We start from the raw sequence: 22,978 nt of genomic DNA, 5'->3' as shown, positions 1-22,978 counted from the left end.
GCTTTCAAAGAGCGGTAGTATTGGTGTTGTATGGTAAGAAGTGATATCATTCACAGTTGACCTTTTCATGGTGCTTCCCTATGAAGTATGATGAGCCATATTTAATACTACTTACTCAGAGCAGAGGAAGAGACAATATTTCAAGTAGAGTAATACTGTGGAACCCAAATATAGCTGAATGAAACCTCACCCTGCCTCCACTCCTGCCATTCTGACTTGGAGGAAACATTCATGTACGTAAATACAACTCTTTCTTGAGTCAGGTCTGGACTGGACCCAGCATTTCTGTTTCTCATTTCATAGGAGTATGCTTCACACTCGACAGAAAAACGATTATATCATATCCTAATTATGGAACTGATTCATTCCCTGGGGCATGGAAAGCAAACAGTAGGAGTGAGCGCATCATTAAAAAATTAGCATATTTTTAGAGAGGAGGTAAAAAATAAAAGTGCAACTCCACTGAAAAGTTTAATGATCAAGAAAAAATGACTTGCATTAGAGAAACTTCTTAAAACAATGTGAGATTATGGCCAAAAGAACATATGTTTCTTAGTAACGTGTTTCTATTTTCTTGCGAGAAATTAATTTTCTTCTTGCCTTTCTTTCTCAAGGAAAAGAATGAAAGCTCGTGCTCCCCCTCCACCAAATCAACCTTCTGCAGCAAGTAGAATTCACAGTGAGCACAAGTCACCTGCAGAGACAGCTGTAATTTCTGATCAGAACCTTGTGAGCATGAAGGAGAACATGATAAACAGACTGGTGGACTTCACAGTCATTTTACCCAGTGGGTTGGAGCAGAAGTGTACAGTGCAAGGAAGGTAAGGCTTTGATTAGCTCCCACTTTTTGAAGCCCTTTGTTCCCTATGGGATGCTTACTGATGCTGTCGGTCTTTCTGAGTTTATGGGGCTTCTCTGTCATGCTTTTCTCTGCATTTTAAGCAGCTGTTGCACCAGTGAGTCCTGAGAGCCATGTATAAAGGACCCTCTCTTCTGGGGCAGGAAGGATTTAGCAGCTATTGTGTCACTGTTTCCCCATGGATCAGCACGTGTACAGATCTATCCCTTTCATGTAGTGTCACTGGGCTTAGGTTGTATCACCTCTCATGAGCCAGAGTGGTCTTGGTGCAGCGGAAGAAGGTGCTGCTGGCAAACAGTCCTGACAGTATGAGTGCCTGGAGCCATGCCAAGAAGCAGGCTCGGAAGATGGATGATTCATCGCATTCAGAGATCCTGCCTTCACAAATATGTTGCAGTTGTGTAGACAGAAAAGCATCTGCTCATATTTAGGAAGTGTTTTATATATAAAAGCGTATATTTTTTTTCCCATGGAAAGAGAGAGGGATTCTCCTTGCTACTTACTGGGTACAATCAAGGGCAGTTGGAAAGGCAATTTTGAGACAATTCTCTTCACTATGGGAGCTCTTCTTTATCCTCATTCTTTCTGTATAAATTGTTTTGAAGGAGGGATGCATTACTTTAGGAAATAATATGCAGAAGTTTCAAAGATATAATCAATACTATGATGAAACCGTAGCAAGCAATGTTGTGGTCAGGAGTAGTCAAGAAACTGTAGAAAGTGTAACACCACAAGCAGAGGGTATGTAGGTGCCTGTAGATAAATCAGATTCTGTGTTTATTTGACATTTGGTGTTTTCAGTAGTTAGTCTGCATTCCAGAAGAACTACTTTCTGGTTAGATATATTAGTCTGTTTTGACTGTTTCTCTCATAGCGCATTTTGATGGCCGAGGAGGATGTGTAAAGCAATGTTTGGTGTCTGGGACTTCCTTCTTCCTCCCACTTTTCTCGTAGAAACTAGCATTCACTTATCCACTCTCGGGAGACTAGTGCAACTTGTGTGTGTCCAAAGTCAGAGTGATGTTAAAGATTTGAAAGGAAAGCAGTGCGTATCAGAGCTCTCAGATTAGATGCGTAGTGATAAGCGTTTTTATGGCGAGATTTGGACCTTAATGAGAGAAAGAAGAGAACAGGCCTGGTAAGTGGAACAGGACACGAAACTCACTGGCCATTGGATCCCAAAGAAAGGTGATATTTCATTGGCACATGCAAGCCACCTGGCAGCTGACAAGAGGGTAATATTCATGCAGCATGTTGTATTGAGACATAGATAATGGCCATATGGTTAGTAACTTCTTTTCTCTCAAAAAAGTATAGTCCCAAAACAAGCAGTCCAAGAGCACTATAAAAGTGGTCTTTTAATGTGATTTTTTCAAGAATGTAAATGCTACAGGAGCAAAGAACAAGTAGAAAGTCCCTGTACAGTAAATGTTCCGTATCTCACACAGGTGTTTATCACTATGTATCACATACATTGAGACTGAGTGTTTTGTTTATTAGAGTCTTTAGTCTGTGGACTAAAACCTGAAAGAAATGGCAAAAATTAAATGTCACATATTTCTGTGGGGTTATTTATATCATCTGCATTAAGCATTCTGAGCAACCAAAATGTTCTCTTTGTTGTCTGTGAAGGTGCTCACTTCTCTCCAGTGTCTGCATGACAGGTCTAGTCCTCTGATTTAGGTGGCAATTAATTTTTTTCTTGTGTTAATGTGCTAATCTGCACATCACTGGTGCCTAACCTAGGCAGTGGCTGTTCTCCCTCAATGCTGTCTTGAAGACTTGGAGTAGAGAAGTGATAGCCACACCTGTGGGAAGTGGAAGATGATAGACACTGAGGAAGGGGAATTAATCATCCTAACAAGCTATGAAATAAGAAAAGGATATTCTGTACTAAGCCCTGTGTTACAGTGGCATCAGTCTATGAACAGACCTCATGCATGCTGCTGGTCTTTCTAATCACTGGAAGATGCAATTTTGTGTACGTTAGCACTGGTTCTGTTTTTAGGTATGTGGAACAGTAAAAAACAATAGTGTCAAGATTATCTGAAATTTTTAGGGGTTGAACTGCCCTAAATCTCCAGGTTTGGGTGAAAGCCCAGGCTTTTACAACTTTTTTTCATTGTTCTAGTATAGTGAACTAAATAGCTATGAAATACAATGATACTCAGAGGTAAACATTAAATGATGAAAATACTTGATTTTTAAAAATGTGGTGGTTTTTTTGGTTTTTTTAAGTTTGAGGCAAGTATAAGAGCCAGTGCAGGTAATGAATTATTTTCTGTGTTCACTCCTTTTATCTGTGGTGGTATCATGGGTGGACATTTCAGAAAAAATACGCTGTTGCTTATACTGCTCTAAACCTTAAGTATTTTTTTTGCCGTCATTAAAACTGTAGTCTGCAAAATCTCCTTTTGGCTACCCTGGGGAAATAGCTTTTCTCTTTCAAAAGAATTTGCAAATCCTTGCCCTGGGCATATTCATAATGAAAAATGATTCTGTAATTTCAGGAAAGCAGTTCACAGAACAATGAAGTAGACTAGATTATATTTGAAAATATAAATACTGTAGTTAATTAGTATCACTTAAGGTTATTTTAAATGAACTAAAAGTAAAAATTATGTCTTTCAATTTGTTCATTATATGTAAGCAAAGCAACATGTTGTTAATTTAACTTTGTTCTCTATGTAAAAAGTTCCTGTAAATATCAGCAAGAGGGCAGAAAATTGTCATTAAATTTTCTTGAAAGATACCTTAAGAAAAAAAGTGTGCTATTTAAAGATAATTTAGTGGAATCTGGAACCTTGGAATTGTTTTATTTATGAAAGTTAACTCAAGCTGACAGTCTCTCCTTAAGAGTTTATTGCCATCTTGTAACACACAATTTCTTTGAGATATTGGAAATATGTAGTGCAGATTTTGGTACAAAGCTGCATCCTTAGGGAGTGTGCAGCAATAGACTAGTATTAAAAAACAGTTTTCTTTTTGAAATAATTGATCCCTGGGAACTCTACTGTAAAACATATAGAAGTATTCATGAAAAACTGTTAGCCTATTTTCCCCTGGAAAGGATTATAAAATATTCCCACAACTATTCTGTGTTTGTACTCATGTATGAACACTAACTGGTGTGCTGAAGGGATAGGTAAACTGTTGGCCACTTACACGTTTTATGCATATAGATTTGTAGCACATCCACACAAACTGTTAACAGGTCTGAGAGAGGTGATGGGCAGATGTTTAGACAAAAAACAAGTGGAAAAGCTCCCAAGTTATCCGTTTTCTGTTTGTGATTCTCACAGGTAATACTTTCAATTGGTAAACTGTAAATAAAGGGATCGTGCATCTGTCTCTGTTCACACTGAGTGGCACTAAGGAGGCCTTCCTGATTAACACAGATACCGACATTTAAGTGTCAGCAGGCTTGAGACCTCAGTAGTATTTGAAATGCATTGCAGGAGAATGGGGGTGTTTGAAGCTAAGTGAGGTTTGGTTTGGAGTTGTCAACTCATGGATGACCAATATGCATAAAAGTAAACTGGACAATTGTTGTTCCTGCTGTTATCTTACATGTTACACAAATTCTCTCATACATATGAAGCACAGAGAGCAGGACACTAGAAGAAATAAACTAGCTGAAGCTGTAGTCCCATTCTGCAAATACTGGAGGACAGAGTTCAGTGCAGAGTATGCATTATATGGAGCATAAAGCTAAAGTCATCACAGAAAGAATATTCTCACATAATTCTCAGTAATAGACTCTTTATTGTGGGCTTATAGCTCAACATGCAGAACAGTGTCTCTAGGAAAGAGTGAAGGTGTGAAATCAGCCCAGGTTGGTAAAACATTAGAGGTGTTGTTTGAAGAAGATAAACAGGGCACATGGAAAAAGGATTAAAAATTAGTTTACCTAAATACTAAATAAGAGTTGGATCAAAACTACAGTAGTTCAATGTAGCTTAAGGGGGAAAAAAAAGTTGAACTAGGATAATTTACATTGGAAGGGGCCACTGGAACACACAGTCTCTAGGCAAGTTTGAATACCTTCAGGGAGGAGGTTTCTGGATTTCTCTGTATCTCTTTTCCAGGGCTGGAACCATGTTTATGGGGACAATATGTTTACTTGTGCCTAAATGGAATTTCCTATACAGCACTTGTCTCTTGCCACTTGTTGTCTTGCTGTTCACTGGCAAGAAGAGTCTGGCTCTGTAACCCTGCAGTTCATACTTACAGCCAGTAGCAAGGTCTCTCTTCACCTTTCTTGCCCTAAGGCCTCTGCCTCTTCTTGTGTGTCATCTTGATGTTCCTCCTGTGGACTTACGGAAAATAAGAGTCAAATGTACGTGAGCAGGCTAAGAAAAGAAACGGAGAACATTTATGAGTGTCTTATTTATCACACTTTCTGAACTTTTTTGGATACAGCTTGCTTCTTAGTGTATACATTTTCGGTTGTGTAGAAAAAGTTGTAATCTTTTCATGAAGTACCTGCTCTACTTTGGAGCATGAGAAAATAATGACTAATGCTATTTTCTGGTTTAAATGAAAACAGTGAAAGAATTAGAGACTTCAGGCCATCCACCCCCTTTACACAATCATGTTTCTTTTCCAGTCAATTCCCACTGTAGATTCTTAATGCACATTTGATATTTACCTGAAAAAAAAGATTCTTTCTTCTAGTTTTGAGATTTTTAAATTTTTTTTTTTTAATCATAGAATCACAGAATGGTTTGGGTTGGAAAGGACCTTAAAGACCTTCTAGTTCCAATTCCCCTTCCATGCACCAGGCACTTGCTCAGAGCCCCATCCAACCTGGCCTTGAATGCTTCCAGGGATGGGCCATCCACAACTTCTCTGGACCAGTTCCTGTGCTTCACCACCCTCACAGTGAAGAATTTCTTTCTAATATCATATCGAAACCTGCTGTCAGTTTGAAGCCATTACCCCTTGTTCTATCACCACATGCTCTTGTGAAAAGCCCCTCTCCAGCTTTCTTGTAGGCCCTTTTAGGGACTGGAAGGCATTTGTAGCATGAAAGTAGAAGATAAAAAGAAAGTTGGTTTCATTTGATAGAATACAACTTTACCCTACAAATTTATTTTTAGATGTACAAGGCTGTATTTTAAAATGGATTTCTCTCTGTGATCCAAGGAGATGAAACCCAGCTACACCCAAAACAACAACTCAGTTGTTTTATGCTTCCTAAAAATCATAGACCTTTCCTTCATTTTACTGGACAACAGCAGGAAACAAGCAGCCTGCTCAAACTTGATCAGATCTTCGGTGTGATAAATACTGCTGATAAAGTAGTTATTCTTTACTGTCCAGAATTGGCATTAAATGTCAAACAGCTTAGTAATAGAATATCAAAACAGAGCCAAAGTACTCTCCTTTGCTAAGAATAGTCATCTGGACCTTGTCTGAGTCTTAAATTGGGTTTGCTCTCCAAATTCATTTTTGTGCTCTAGTATTTGCTTGTCAGTCATTAACCTTTGGTGTCTGTTACGTAGAGTTTGGTCACTCCACCAAAAATTTCAGCAACATCTTACTAAAATGAAAAAGTAAGGTGTTTCTTAGCTGAGTAGTTGGAAAGACAGGAGGCATTTAGCTTCATTTCAGCTTTAAGATTCAGATGTAAGACCTGCCAGAATTTCAAAAGAGAGTATGCTCTGTACCAGATATCAAAGCAGGTTAAAATGAAGTGCAGATCTTTGTGGAACAAGGTAGAGGCAAAGGATTGACTCTTTGCATCTTCCAAGAGCCAGATTCAGCCCAAGGTTAGAAAGAAAAGTTGGTATAGATTAGTAGATTACCATTCTCTTGCTGTGTTTAGGGACTCTCTTCTGTGTGTAGCATATACATGGAGTCACTTGAAATAGAAGTCCCATTTAAAAACAAGCTGAACTCTTTAGAAAGAAAATTTTTCAAGTTGGTGCCATCGAAATCTGATATAAGAATAACTTCATGGCAAAGATTTCCCAGCTCTCTTACTTCACTTGAAACACAAGGATTTTGAATTTTGTTTGTGGAATTCCTAACCTCTCCTCCTTTCCTCCTTTCCTCCGTTCCTCCATTCCTCCTTTCCTCCTTTCCTCCTTTCCTCCTTTCCTCTTTTCCTCCTCTCCTCCTTTCCTCCTTTCCTCTCTACTCTCCCCTCTTTTCTTTTTCTTTCTTTACACTTCAGAAGTTTTCTGAAAAATGTTCCCCAAATTTACATTTTTTTTTAAGAGCATACTATTTGCTTTAAAGTTTTTTCAAAAGCTTCAACTGTACTTTCAAATGGAACAGATGTAGGCTGGATGCTTTTCATGGAATAGTTATATATTCTGAGCAGCATGGCACAGGTTGGGATGTTGCAGACTTCCTTAAGTGTTATGTTTAATTCATGCCTGCTCATAATCAGCAATAAGATGAAACCTCAGATTCAGCTGGATTTTTTAATTGTCCATTGGCCAGACAAATTTGTTCAACTTGCATGATTGTCTGTAACTTATTTTTTCAGATGGCAGATGTGGATTCTGATCTGATTTGTAGTTGTGGTGCCGTTGCTGCTGAATATATTTTATAATTTCAGGGGTACATTTTGGAGTCACAAACTGTTATTTTGATGAACTATATTCCCTTCTAAAGTCCTTTTTCAAGAGGCAGGATAAGTGTCCAAAGTTGAATGAATTATCACAGTATTATGCACTACAGAAATATATTAGTGTTCCACTTTAAATATAAATGTCTAGCACATAGGACACCATGTACTGTGATTCTGCCAGGTTATTTACTTTTCTCTGAAACAATAGTAATAAGGCTGAGGGAAAATAAATGCATGCAAATTTTAGTTTAGAAGAAATATGTCTGTAAACAGACAAGTTGAGATCTGTATCAGGAGAACTGATAAGCATTTTTAAAAAGTGTTCACTGCTGCACAGTTTAATGAATATTCATATAAATACTGATGTAGGTGGGATTCTCCTATAGTCTGGCCTTAGTAGGTGTAAATGTCTGTTGGTATGTGGTATGTAGCATATGAATTGAACATGATTGTGAAACACAGATGTTTTCAACTTGGGGACAGCATCAGAATGAGTCATCATGAAATGGACTGATGCAGTTTTGATTTGGGTGCTACACATTTGTATTTGTGCTATGTTAGCAGTTGCCACACTGCTCTGTTTTTCTGAAGTGTCCCATACATATTAATGACATCTGTTCCTTATTTGATGTTCAGTCCTCATCTTCTCACTATGTTCTTCCCTTTTCAGTGAGAAAATATATTTCAAATTTTCCACACTTTCCACTTTTCCAGCTCACACTGTGTAACTCAGTTAAACTTGAAAAAGGTTGCTGTAAAGAGGGTTCTTCCTCTTCTCTTGCATGGGAAGAGCTGTCACCTGTTAATAAGGAATTGTTCTTGTTTTCCATTTTTGTTGTCTTTGCCATTAGCTCTCCAGGGTTCTTCATCAACTTCTTGAGCAGTTGTTGGCGAACAACATACCTACAGAAAGAAAATGGGTGGCCCTCCACAGAGTAGTTTCCCAGATGCCAACAGCTTGCAGTTTGAAGGGTAGTTCTTGAGCTACGGGTATAATGTTGCTGGCTAATAATTCGTGGAGGATTTTATTTTCTTTTGAATTTGCTTGCATTTTGAATCTGTATACAGTTTTTTCCAGTTTAAACATTAGAAGAGGTGCCAGTTCTTTTGGTAAATTTGTTGTCTATGCCTTTGTTTTCACTTCTGCTAGAAGACAAATACCCACTGTATATTACAGGTTTCAGCTACAACTGGTAATTTTTTTTCAGCTTACATTATTTTGTTGGTGACAGACACTGGTTTATGAAACCAAAACTTTTTGGAAAAGTGACCAGTTTAAATAAACCTATTTTCCCTGATCCTGTGTGGAATTTTTGAGGGGAAGGCTGGGAAAATAAAAGAACCCTTCAGTACCATGGTAGAAGAGGTTTTTTATGGTGTGGGGGAGCACAGTTCATATCTGCTGTATTAGGCAGTATCAAGCTCCAGTGAATACTGAGCTCTTGACACAAAATGAAGTACTCTGTGCAGAGGCACGAAATGAGAGGGACAGTTGCTGACTCTTTTGAAACCTCATGGTTTAGGAATCATACTACAGTAAGAGTTACTGATAATGCAGACACTCAAAACCAGGTGTTTTTTTGCAGGGTTAATATCTTCACCAAAATAAGTATGAACAGGATCTCTTGTACTGGAAAGTATTGCTGGTGTCAAATGGATTTGGAGAACTCAAGGTTGTAAACTGGAAAAATAAACCCCATCTACCATTTGCTCCAGATTTAAGTGCTCCATTTTGAGTTATGTGATTGTTCAAATCTAGGTAGAGATCACTGCACTGTGAGTTCATAATTTATTCATATCTTGTCTTCATGTTAAAGAACAGAATTTGAACTGGAGAGTTTAATGTATGGATTTAGTACATTATGACCCCCAGGTTAGCTCAGTTGGTCAGAGCATGGTGCTAATGACACCAACATTGTGGGTTCAATGCCCACATGGGCCATTTACTTACGAGTTGGACTTCATCCTTGTGGGTCCCTTCCAACTCAGAATATTCTGAGATCTGTGGTCTGAAAATAAATAAAATGAACTTTGTCTTCTCTTGACTTATGTTTGTTAGTGCTGTGATTGGCACTGTTTGCCTCATTGTGAGTGTTAGTTGTGAGCTCATAAACAGACACTGAAGTGTGAATTTTAATTCCTATCATTTTATCTGATCTGTTTAACATTTCAAAGCACTAGCACTGTTCCATCCCAGAGATGGTTAACTAGTGACACATCTACAGCTTGTGTTGTCTTTTACCCCCCGTCTTAAAACTGAGGTAAATTTTGTAGCAACTGTTTTTTCTCATGCTAATAGTGAATGTCTTCTTCCTTGTAGTAAAGCTGTGATGGATGTACTGGTTGATTTATGCAGCCAGTATCGCTTAAATCCATCCCAACATAGTCTTGAACTAAAGTCTTCGGGAACTCAACAAGTTCTGAGTTACAAGCCAAACACTTTGATAGGAGCACTGGATGTACAGACAGTACTTCTGAAAGAGAAGATTCCCGAAGAGAAGGCAAAGCGACCTCTGCCAAGGGTCCCTGAGGTCAGTACTCTGTAGGGCTAAAATGGTGCCATGAAACACCATTTCATTCCTATGATTTCAGTTCTTGCAATCTTTTTATCTTTAAACCAGGTGGGAATTACTTGTGATTGATTATAACCTGCTTTATTAGTTTAACTGTTTTGCATGTAGATTGACAGATGCTAGTCTAGACATTTAGACAAAATGTTATGTTGCATGTGGTTGGATAGATGGAAATCTGAAGATTGGGGTGATTGAAAATTGCAGTAATGGCTGAAATTAGTGTTGTGGGCTTGTGTGGAGATAGTGTTTTGGTGATATTTTTTGTACCATCTTCACTGAAGATATGGGAGAAGACTGATCATTAATAAATATATTTCACAGTATAGTGATGATTGAGAAGTAGTCATTTTCCAAATGTTTGCTGAAATTTTTTATTATTCGTAATAGCTATATCTGTTTATATCCTCCCATCTTTCAGATGGGGCTTGTTAACATTTACATTACATCTGCCTCTGATTCCTTTTCCTTCTTTGCGTGTTCTTGTCAATGTCTCCTTAGTGGAACGAGAGGTCTGAGATGTTAATTTTTTAAATAGTATTTTCTGCAGTGTGGGGTGAGTTTGCCTGGGAATAGTCAAGACAATACGGAAATCCCCAGTGCCTTTTTCATTGTAAGAGGACCTATCCATCCCAGAAGGGAGACTGAGACTTTGTGTTTGTTTCTGCAGAAATCTGTGAGGCTGGTAGTGAACTACCTGAAGACACAGAAGGCTGTGGTTCGAGTTAGTCCAGAGGTGCCTCTCCACAACATCATCCCAGCTATTTGTGAGAAGTGTGAAGTCAGTCAAGAGCACATTGTTCTTCTGCGAGATGGCATAACTGGGGAGGAGCTGGAGCTTACCAAGTCCTTGGAGGAGCTAGGGATAAAGGAGCTGTATGCCTGGGACAGAAAAAAAGGTGAGCCAAGACTGAAAGCAGTCACTGCAGGGTTATATGATGTGACAACAGCATTATGGGCAACTTGAAAGCATTTGTGCTGCTGTTCTTTTGGGGTCCAGCTGAAACAGCAGAGTGAGATCTCAGTCCAGAGAGCAGCATGGGTTTGTTCAGTGAGCTGTGCCCAGAGCAGCAGCCAGGTCAGCAACGTGCCCAGCCGTCCTTGGTTGCTCTTGGGCCTTGTGCCAGGCTGGGCTGGACTCTGGCAGGGTGCAGGTTGGCCTGGGGCAGGGCAAAGGGAGGAGCTTTGCTATGTCCCAGAGCTGCTGTCAGCAGAGGTGTGCGTAATACAAGGGGCCTCTTCCAGACAGAGTCTGTCACCTACCTGGGCTGTGGGTTGGAGAGAAGGAAAGAAGAGACATGCCATAGTCATGGCAGCTGTGAAAGCCGAGAGGCAGAGGCGACAGAGCAGGGCCTATGAGAAACAGACTGGATAGGATCAGAGACGGTTCCTCCAAAGAGCAAAGTTATTGACGGTTTAGTGAAGAAGAGCTAAGAGGTATTTGTATTTAAAATTTTGTTCTTATGTTTACCTATCCTCACTTTCTGTTCTCATAGACAGAATTGTAGTAGCAGCTTCTTGGAGTTGAGTTTTATCAGCCTGATTATGTATTCAAATAACATAATTCTATGATGTGCTTTAAAATATAGCTGCTTTCAAAGTACACATTGACAAGCACTATTTCCTTTGAGGTCAGAAAGTGATATTCATTAAAATTGTTTCCTTCAGTTTGTTCTCAATTGCTATCACTTCCAGCACAGTAAATGTCCTTATTTATTGTTTAGATAACGTCATTCTTGTAGGTGCTGAGCTGTAGGCTTATTTTTTATTTATAAAATTATTTATTTATGTTGACATTCTGTCTCTTCTTTCCAACTCTTTGGTAAGTGACAGTTCTACCTCTGTGCGAGTCAAATTTCAGTGAGTTTGGACTTCTAAGTAAACTAGATATCTCCTTTTCTTTTGAATTGGTAGGATGTTCCAAAAAGAGGCTGACAACGTGTCATAACTCAGTTGCATGTTTGTTTTTTTCCATACATGTTTACTGTAATTAAGCTAACCATTTTGGAGCAACATATCGAACGTGGAGTGTATTCAACAGGATTCATTCAACGTGCTTCGGGGACATCCTATAGAGTAATTATCATAAGCCTTCATGAAAATCTTCCCTTTCAAATGGAAGTGGCAGTGTGTATGCTGGTGCAGTGTTGGTCCTCAAATATTGGTTGTGCCTATACAGTCAAAACCAAGACTTTACTACAGGGCTGGGATTATAGCAGCAAATTATCACGGAATCAGAGAATATGTTGAGCTGGAAGGGACCCACAAAGATCTACACATCATAGTGTGCTGCTCTCTACATCAACTTTTTTTTTGTATTCTGTTCTTTTTTAACCTTTCAGTATTCCTTTCCTGTCATTGTGATAAAATCCCCCTGATCCTGAGTATAATTCAATTTTTTATGCTTTCCTCTTCCTCTGCACCATGGTGTCTGAGAAAACTGGTAAATGCACAGTAAATGTAAATTTACAAGAACTTTTCCTTTGTTTCAGGAAATTTCTTCTTCAGTGTTCTAATTTGTAATCTCCAAGAGGAATAAACCCACTGTTTTCAGTAGCAGTTGGTCTGTGACTTGTGCACTGAGTGGGTATCTAGCCTGTTTAGTTAACAGAAAGTAGATTTTTTAAACACATTCCCACTAACAAGTAAGGCATCAGAGATGCTGAAAGCCATAGGCTGTTCTTGTAAGAGCAGATTCTAGAAAAACTCCTCACTTTTTCCTTGCCTAAAACAGAAAACACCAAGAGCTGAAGGATTATTAAAAGGGAAGCTCTGCTGCCACCTGCTTACTTAATTTGATTTAGCAGTTGAAGCAGCTTCCTGAGTGAATCAGGAATTAATACAAATGCAGCTAAACTGCTTCAGTAGCAGCTCCGCATCTCTGTGGTTGGTCAACATTTTTTTTCTGTAATGCTTAGGAAAAAAGGTTGCTAGGACTAATTACTGACTATTGTGCCTTACAAGGCTGTATTAGAATTTTAATGTGTTTTCTCTTATCCTTTCATTGCTTGCCTCCTCCAGTTCCTCCATCAAAAACTCAGTCTGAACCTTCTCTGAACTATAGAGGTACTGTACAATGCTGCTGAGAGAAAACTTCACTCTGTGTTTAACTCTTTCACTTCACTCTATGTTTAATGTGGGTTTGGTAGATAGATCTTTAAGAATGTCAAGTAAAATGCTGTAGAAAAACAAGCTATTTTTGATCAGTGTTGTCTTTCCGAAGTGTTGCTTGTATGTCTTGTGCTTCTGCTAAGAACAAACACATTCTGTGCATACTGTCTCTTCAGTAATAGCCATTAAAATGCCAGCAAGTAACAAATTCTGCCATTTAACTCTTTTGTGGTGTGGTATGTCTCTATACAGATCCTAAGCCCGTTCAGTTTACGTAAATCATGATTAGTTAAATTTCACAGTTGCTAACATTTCAGAGGTCTCTTGGGAAAAAAAAACTATTTAGTAGCAAAGGCAGAATATTTTGATGTCTGTGAGATCTTCCACTGATTTCAATTTACATGCAGCAAAGCATTTTAATATCAAATGTATACATTCACATTGGGTAACTGAAAAGATGCTGACTTCTGAATTGTTACAGTAGTTGGGGTTGGATTAGATTATATTGGTGCTTCTGCTTCCAGTCAAATAGAAAATGTGTGTATTTAGTATATCCTTTCCCTATTGAGTCTCTTTTAACATTGCTTAAAGTAATTATCCTCAAGAAAGGTATGGTTGATTTCTAACCAGGTTCACTTCTTTGCATTACTAGCAGACACAACATAACTGAAGAAAAACTGGATAACTTATTTAAATTTTTATGATGGAAGCCCGCCTCCAGTAGGTGACAGACATTGAGCAAATCTTAGTTCATGGCCTCCTAGCTTCACTAATGCCAGCTCTATTCCCTCTAATCCTCTGTCATTACTTGCTGTGGCTTCCTCTTACATGGTGATCAATAGTAGATGGAATAGCTATTGTATTTGTTTAAGAAAAAACTATACAGATTAATAAAGACTCATTATTTTGATGTTATATGCTTTACTTAATTCCCAGTTCATTGGTATTACACAATGTTCAGTGTGGATGAGCAGCTGCTACGTTAGCCTTTCTGCAGCATTGTTTATGGTTGAAGACTGTGCGAGTAAAGGAATCACAATCTAGTCACAGCCCAGCCCCAAGCAAGAAACCAGCATACAAGCATAGGTAGTGCTTAGTATTTAAGAAAAGCATGAATTCATTATTGTATTTGTTTGCAGTGCAGTTGCAACCTTTCTTAAGGATAGTTTCTCCCTGTTTTCCTTTTTGTTCATTGTATGTGTTTAACACCCACCTTCTGACACGTGAGATTGTTTATGTGCAAAAGTGATGTGTGTGAAAATCACTTCGTATGTTATGCAAATAAGTTCACAAGAGTTCTGGGATGAGGTTTTTTTGGTGAAGTAAACCTTTATTTTGTGTGAACAAGCAAGTAATTTTGAATTTGAGTTTTAATTGTTATTAAATAAATATTTACAAGAGAAAGTTGGGGTTTTTTCTTGTGAATTAAACTTTTTGAATGCTAGTGGAATACTCTGATGTGCTTGGAATCAGGAGGAAATATTTATAGCATTATGCAGAGTCCATTTTAAAAAGCGAGAGCGCTTTATCATCTGTTTATTAAATGGGTAATGTTGTTTCCTGTAATGCATGAGTGTGTCATTTTGCTCATCCAGTTTGTGGATGAGAAACTGAAGGGGGAAGTTGAAGGGCTACAAAATGGTATGAGAACTCATACAATTTCTTAAGCAGGTTCAAGGAAGACACATTTGAGCTCTTACAGCCTGAAATACCTATAAACTCCCCTCTTTTCCCACCTGAAGTAAAAGCACCAAGATAAGAAAGGTGACCACAACCAGCTAGTTCAAGTTCCAAGGAGGGCCCTATTTCCAAGGGGGAGGTCTTTTTTCCTCTTTACAGAGCTTTATCCAAATTACACACTGAGAATCTGTCATTTAACTTCACAGTATTGTCACACCTGTGAATTGTTGAAGATACTCACCATTATATCTTTTATTAAGTGTTTAGGGTTTTTAGTATTACAGTACTCTATGAGATTTAAGTGATACATCTAACAAGCATATGTGAAGTCATAAACAATTTTCTCATGTTTTGCCTTTAATAAGGGTTATTTAATTTTGATTGAAAATTTAGTGAAGTTTGTTGAATTATTCCATTTGTCTCCATTAGATTTTGGAGCATATTCAGAACAAATGAAAGTTTAATGACAAAGTAAGTGCAGGATCTGGCAGTTACTTAGATAATCCAGTCCATAACATCTCCAGCTCATAAAAATCCAGAAGTAAACCAGGGTGTTTTAAAATACTCGTGTTCTGAATCTTTATTTCAAAAGTGTAACAACTATTCCATTAAAATTGTTTCAGAACCAAATCGAAAGGCTTCAGTAAGCAGTGATGCAATAGAGAAAGAAAAGACAAGACTTTTGGGATTGTTTAATGCTGATAGAAGAAGCAGCAAGGTAAGTGTTCAGCAGTGTACTGCTCACTAAAGAGAATTTATTTCTTTCCAGAGCTGTTATGTCTGTGGATGGCAGCATTTGTTTGGCCAGCCTTCCCTTTCCTTACAGAAAGTAATCTGTTAACAGGTGCATGAGCTCTGTGTGATCAGTGCAGTGTGATGGAGATATCACCTGCTTATTGAAGGAGTCAAGCACGTTGACCATTTACTTTTTTCTTTATTTTTTTTTAATGCCGTGAGTTCAGTAGGTGTTAAAAAAGGGCAGTAGCTTCAAGCAACCTGTGTCTGCTTATTAGTAGTGCTCCTATTGTAAAATGCATTTATGAAAGGACTGATGTAGTACAGAACAATTTAATTATCAAGTAGATGTGTCTTAGGACCTCTTCTGTGCGTGGGTGATAATCTCTTTTAAAGCATTTATACCTCTTGGAAGCTCTGTGCAGTCACACTATTGCCATCTCCAAGTCTGTAAAGCCGATGAATCGGGTGTAGAAGAAATAACTTGCAATACTGAACGGAAGGATCAGTGTCTGCTGGGGGACGTGTTAGCCATTTTTAACTTTGTTTGTATTCTTGAACTGGAAAATTTACGAAAGAAATACTGTATAAAATAATTCTGTTGACATGCATTTATGAGGAATGTTTTCATTTATCTCAGGAATAAAATACAGAACTTTCTGAATCAGGAACATAGGGAAAATAGTGGGCTTTTAACTTCATACTTTTTGCATCCTTTGTTAAAAATATTAGTGTTAACTGATTTTGGTTGTAAAGTATTTAATACTTTGGGATGTCAGAGGAAAAACAGATATTTCTTTTATCTAGTTTAAAGAACCCTCCAAGGCTTTTGGAGTGGAATTATAAAATGTGTGTCTGATTAACTGGCAGTAAGAAACATTTGCTTGTTAATGGACAGGTGTTTTACTTACCCAGTCTTCTCAGTCACATTCTCAAAACTATGAAAGCTGTTCAAAATCCTCATAGTTCTCTGCCTTTTTGTTCATGATCAAATTTGTAGTGCTTTTGCCAGGGAATAGATTCCTTTACGGACATTGTGAATTACTGTGTTGGAAAACCTATTTTTGTCATAGGACGCTTGGACACTTGTTTGTCATAGATGCTGAACTATTCTTAATATCTCACAAGGGACACACAGAAGCTGTATTTTATGAGATGAGAACCCTAAACACACTTTCAGAGTGGTTTTGCACTGCAAGAAAATACTTCTATTTAGAAGGGAACAAAAGTGTAACTGGAGCGATAATGCTGTATCTGCTCAGAAGAATCAAGTAAACAAGGGAGCTCAGCCTGAGCCTCTAGAGCTGTAATTCCTCTGGAAGAACCAAACACATTACAGCATGCAGTTTATGCATCATACTTTGTCCTCTCATTCCATTTTACTGAACTTGGGTGTGAAGTCTGTGTTCTTGCAGTTCTAACTCCTGAAGCAGATCAGTTTTAACTTTTAAAGTATTAATGCTTACAGCCTTACAAAAAGTTGCTGTGAAGCATCCTAATTCAGGGGTTACTGCAGTGAGTTTCTCACAGCAGAGTTGAAAATGTGTTCAAAGATTGTAAGCTCCTCTATTTTTTTTTTTTTTATTCTCTTTCTCTTGGTTGTTAATCAAAGGAGGTGATACTCTGAGGTTTTTAAAACACTAATTTTAATGGATGCTAAGGATATTGAGGATTAATTAAATTCAAAATAGTATTTGACCTGGGAAAAAGTAGGAACTGTACAAACAAGTATGAAAAACAGCTTCTAAATCTGAGGAAAAGGTTTATGTCTTTCTTGCCTCTAGTTCTGACAAGTTAATTGATTTTTCTTGGTCATTTCTTTATTGGACACTTACTTTCAAATGGCAGTTACTCTGTAGGAAAAGACAAATCAGTCACTTTGTTTAGTTGAGCAAGGAAGTCACTGTTGCCTTTTTAATACAAACCTGTGGGAATTTGAAGCACAATAGGTGGAAGAATTACTGAAAACTGAAGAACAGAACAGCACACAGGAGCAAGCAGGTGTTAACAAAGCGTAATATATCTGACTTGCTATTGTGAAAGATTTCTAACCAAAACAGCAGTGAAACTGCTGAACAGACTTAGCAGGATGAGGGCACATTAATAAAGGTCTTTTAATAAAGGATGTGGTAGGTTTATGAAGGGATTAGATGATGGGCTGCCTTGTGATTTCAGGGAACTGGAATCAAAACCCCAGGGTGCCTAAACTCTTCTCTTTATGGCTATTTTTATATTTTTACTCCCCCACAAGGCTTATGGGGGAGTAAATACCACAAATACCCCATGGTTCTGCGTATTTATTAATTTTTGTTTGTTTGTTTGCATTATAATTTGCAGCGGTGAGGAGAGTGTATGTGGTCATACATAGTCTCTATTTTAGAACTATTTAATAGGAATAATTGTTCAACGTCCTGCACAGTAGTAGGACTGCAGACTTGCAGGCATTTGCAAGGGGAAGGCAATTTCTTTTGCAAGGGAAGGAAGAAGAGTGTTAGCCTGGGTTGCAAACTGTTCTGTATCAGGTGTCAGTGCACACTACAGGCCTACGCTCAGATTTCCATGCCCACGCACATGCCTTTTTTCTCAGCTGGCTCACTGAGAGCAGTAATTGTGGTATGACAATACACCAGATCTAACTTTTCTAAAAAAAACTTTCCGTTATATTGAAAACACTGTGACACAGAATGAAAGCAAAGTCCTATTCTCGTGGCTGGTACAAATTTGTTAAAAGTATTTCTTTGGTTAACTTTGTACTGGCAGGCTTAATTCCAGATCAGGTATCATCTTGTTCTCTCCATTCTAATTTTATGCTGGATCAGTTACCCTCTGTTCTCCTGCAGCTGGCATAAAAACCATAAAGGTGGCATGAACTCCATTTCTTTTTGATGTTAAGTGTAGTCGTTTGCCCGAGGCTAAATCCAGATCAAATTGGCACTGCTAAGCAATCCAGTGGAGCAGAGGTGCTGTGCAGACAGTCATGGGATCTAAGCTTAAGTAAGGTATGTGCTAGTGCACAGAAACAGTTCCTTCGTGGAGAAGTGGCAAAGAAGGAGCTCCCTGCTTGTTCCCTTGTGTCTGTGGGTACAGCAGAGACTAGCAGTCTGGTCCTTGATATTACAGGAATTAGTTACTCCCTATTTTTATCCTGGCCCAAGAATTTTTTCTTTATATTCTTGTTCTTACATCTTTGCTGATGGCTTTCTTAGCTACTTGCCTGCATCAGAGTATTTTGCAGACTACTTCAGAGTTTCTCAGCAGTCAGATCCAGCACTACTGAGACAGTTCTATGATGGGGTTTGGTATTTTGTTCTGGCATGTTTTTGCAGTTTTGTTTCCTTTGCTGCTGCTGTGTAGGACACTTGTTTGTGTTGCAGACAGAAGAATACTTGAGGATGAACAGAGATTGTGGTGAGGAGGATGTTTTTAGTTCTGCATCTACAAGTGAAGGCAGCTTGGATGTAAGTACTAACACAGCTTGTCGATGCTATTGCATTCTTATTAGATCCTGCAGTTTGAATTAACCAGAAAGCACTGCTTTTCCTAATGCTTAGCCAAGTAGAAGTAGAAATAGCTTGTGCTTTAGCAGGCTTCATTATGTGACTGCACAGTTCGCATATCTTTGTGAAGTTAAAATGTAATGCCTTGTCTTCAAATAAAACTTGCTAGCTTCACTATAAATAAAGTTTCTTTCAATGTTAGAGTCTAAGCAGTTGTGAGAAAGAGGAACATAGGTGTTGTGACATGCAGTGACAGTACTGCATGATGCAAGAGAATGTTTGCCTTACCAACAATATTTAAAGGGAGCTTTTCTTATAAAACCACGCCTTTCCTTTTCATCCCTTTATCTGACTTCTGCAGCATGGCAGCATTCTATTTGTTTCATAAGGAGCTTGGGGGTGAAGAGTGAACACTGGAAAAACCAGGATTTTTGTGAAGTACCTCAGTAGCATTTGGGGTACTAAAATCCTGTGAATCACATTTAGAAACATTTTTAAGTGACTGACAGCCTACCAATTTATGAGGGTCTAAATAGGAAGGTATCAAATTAGGAAGTGGGAATCCTAAATATAGATGGTTCTGGTGGTATAGTAATCATAATAAATGGCACATCTTTTTATTACTTTTTAAAATTACTTGGCTTTTTGTTGTCATATTTTCAAAACCTGGAGAAGACTCTGATTGTGTGATAGAAGTCTGAAATGTCAGGTTCAGCTCTGAATCCCCCTTTCATAAACAGATCTTTGGAAAAGGAGTACAGATATGCAAAATATAGAACGCAGTAGCCACAGAGAAGGGTGACAGCAAATTATGGAAAAAATGGAAGAGTAAGAGAAAAAATCCCAGATGAAAAGAGTTATATAAAAGGAGTCCAAAAGGAGAAATAGATAGAAAATTGATTGGCTGTGAAGTGTAAAAACACCATACTCTGCAAATCTCTGAAGATTTCATAATGAAAGATTACTGAAATGGGAAAGCTGCTTATGATACTAAAAATTTGGGCAATGCTATAAAGGTTAATAGATCTCTGTTACTAAAAGAAAGTCCTAGAAGAGGGTGACTGTGTAATTGAAATAGACTAAGTAAAAGTATAGAAAAAGCATCACAAGTTCTGCCAAAATAAAATAATTTTGTGGTTTGTATTCACTGCCATTATAAATTAATCTCAATATCTTGATACCCAAGTACTAGAAAAGAAGGAAGGGTAGGAATTACAAGCAACATTATGATGATAAAGGTGTGTGGTGCTTTCCCCAGAAGACAGACATCACCTTATTTTTCTAGGGAATATTATAGGGCAAACTGTAAATTACTATTTTTTTTCCTCTGACATTGATGAAAAAAGTTTTCGAAACTGTTTTGAACATGTAACTCTCTTCTAAAGGTGCAAGTTATAGGGAGGAAAAGACTCTTGAAGAGGTAGAAATGTTTTCTTTTTATTCAGTTAAATGAGCATGTCATGGATTTAACCTTTTCCCATTTTCTTCTTAAGAGGGATTAATCTTGAAGAACAATGTAGCCCTTGTTCAGTGTTTATGTCTTTCACTTCTGGTTTGACACCTGTATTTGTATGAGCACCAATCCTGCTAAGGCATGAGCGCATAGTTAAATGAATGTGTTAACCTTGTTGCATTGAATTTGGTACTATTCTGTTCAAGCTTGTAGAAGGTGTATTAAATAAGTCTAACAGATTCACTCAGCAACACAGAAGGTCCCTCCTTTCAAGATGCTAGATGGGATTCAAGAAAAAGTTCAACAATTGTGATGCCTTAGGTGAAAAATTCTAAAATGTTGCAAACTTGCTATAGATAGTTGGCACAGATAACTTGTATTAAGATAAAATTCAAATGGAAACACCAGCAAAAAGCACATCATAATTTTAAAAGTTCAGCTTAGCAGTTCCTTATGGACTAGATTTGAGACCTTCAAATTCTGAGTAATTTGTTATTCTGCTTGTTCAAAAAATATCTCATTTACTTCATAAGTATCCTTATTCCAACTAGGTGGTATCTTACATGACCAAATATGGGAAATATGTATTTAGAGATGGTTATATATAAGTTTCATTGCTGAGATAGGATTGTTGGCAAAATGTCATCCCGTAGAGGCTTCCTCTTTTGCATTTACCTCAGGTCTGCTTTCTAGTACTGTTTTGGGTGATTTGAAAGTATTTTGCTTTTGCTGTATGGGAACCAAAGGCAGTTTCAGTTTTATTTCTGAAAGAAAAATATCTTGCCATTGCTTTTGGTACAGTACCAGGAGTTACACTGACTGGATCAAGAAAATTTTTCTTGCCCATAAAGTAACAGTTAACTTTTGAAGTACTACCAATGATGCCTTGGAGTGGCTACCTGAAAACTGAGGCTAGACAAGATTAGGAGAATAAAAGCAGGTATTTATTGAAGGGCCTTCAATAAATGTACACTGCAAGTACAGAGCCCGAGGGCTCCACCCAAAATGGACCCTGGGTCACGGGTTTTTCACACTTTTATAAGTTTGGTCCATTTGCATATCAGGGTTAATTCTCCAATTATAATTTCAAGTAAAGACGTCATTACCCCTAGTTTGCTCCCCCTGTCCAGAGGCTTAGTTTACATATTTCAGGGCCTGGGACAGCAAGGTGTCTTTGAGTTCAGGCCCAGAGAGGGTTTGTTATGTCTAACCAGGATAGGAGAATAGTAGCTAACAGGCTATGGAGTTTTAGAGTTACGGACTAAAGCAGTACAGGATCTGAAAAATATAAAAGCTAAATCCTAAGGCATCACCAAGGTAAAGGCATGAACTTTCACATGTTTAGTTTAAGTCCTTTTCTCACTATTACATGGTGGTGATGTACACTGAATTGTAGGGGGAAAAAAGTAAAGACTCTATTCTGGGTATTGATTTGGAGTTGTTTTGTTTCTTTGTTTAAACTGAGCAATATGAGGTAATGGAATAAAAGTGTAAGAAATAAGAGACCCTTAAGTGTTTATTCAAGCACAAGTTATATTCACTTTTTAACCACCAAAACATTATCCATGCCATATTTATCTAATTATTATTGGAATTATTAATGCCTCTAAAAATACTTTGAGTTATTGATGAAGAAGCAGACTTTCAAAGTCAAGATGGCAAAGTCAACACTTATGCTTGAGGTGAAAGGACATTTTTTCACAGTATCAGCAAAAATAAAGGTGAAAAGAATTTGTTAACAGCTTAGAGAGAGGGTGTAGAAATGCAAGAAAAGACTTCTCTGTGAAAATCCTCAAAGTGCCCAGTTCATTACACCACACACCAGTAAAGGACATGAAATCCAACCGTGTATTGTAAATGATGCAGAAATACCTTTCCCTTAATCTGGGAAGAGAAAAAAATCAGTTTTGTGGTAAAAAGATGAGTTTTATATCCAGATTAAGTTTTCACAAATCAAATGCTACTGAAATACACAACATACAGATAAAGCAGTTGGAAGTTACAGTGCTGTTATCTGTATTCAGCTCTTTCTGTGCCAAAGGCAGACTGTCAGAGCTGGAGTTTAGAACAGCTGGAAAAAAAAGGGAACTTGAGTCCTCTCTGCCGCTTGGTGTCACTGTCCTCATATAAACAGTTGATCAAGCTAAAACACAGTATTTGGAACACAGTACTAAAATTAGCTGGTTTTATTTTTGGGACCTTTGTGTTTTCATAAATCAAGAGCAAAAAAGCACATCCCAAGTGCTGAACGATGTGTAGCTCTGATGTGGACTTTGTTTATGTAATATATCAGCTTGGGAAAAAATATTTAGAAGTACAGCCAGGAGCACTTATCAGAGGTTTTGAAACTTCAGCACAAAGTCTTATCACACAAGGTTTCTCTAGTTCAAACAGAACTTCAGCAGTGTGATGTTGGAGGATTTTCATCAGCACTTCATCAGCACCATTTTTAAAATACTGAGTCTTCAGTGTATGTCAGAATGTAGGTTT

General features: G+C 37.9%; 1 protein-coding gene across 5 annotated transcripts in view; it reads left to right on the top strand.

Annotated features, from left to right (window-relative positions):
• Positions 1 to 22,978, top strand: part of COBL (cordon-bleu WH2 repeat protein) — a 157,918-nt gene that overhangs the window by 42,161 nt on the left and 92,779 nt on the right. For all 5 annotated transcript variants that reach the window (XM_082287359.1, XM_082287360.1, XM_082287363.1 and 2 more), the window contains 5 exons: positions 615 to 821; positions 9,763 to 9,973; positions 10,683 to 10,911; positions 13,034 to 13,078; positions 15,427 to 15,521. In XM_082287359.1, coding sequence (XP_082143485.1) covers positions 615 to 821; positions 9,763 to 9,973; positions 10,683 to 10,911; positions 13,034 to 13,078; positions 15,427 to 15,521 — 787 coding nt within the window. The remainder of the gene's footprint in view (positions 1 to 614; positions 822 to 9,762; positions 9,974 to 10,682; positions 10,912 to 13,033; positions 13,079 to 15,426; positions 15,522 to 22,978) is intronic.

Source organism: Coloeus monedula (genome assembly GCF_965178545.1).
Source record: "Coloeus monedula genome assembly, chromosome: 1".
NCBI classification, from domain to species: Eukaryota; Metazoa; Chordata; class Aves; order Passeriformes; family Corvidae; genus Coloeus; species Coloeus monedula.
The sequence above is the reverse complement of the archived record's forward strand: the minus strand, read 5'-3'. Positions and strand labels throughout refer to the sequence as shown.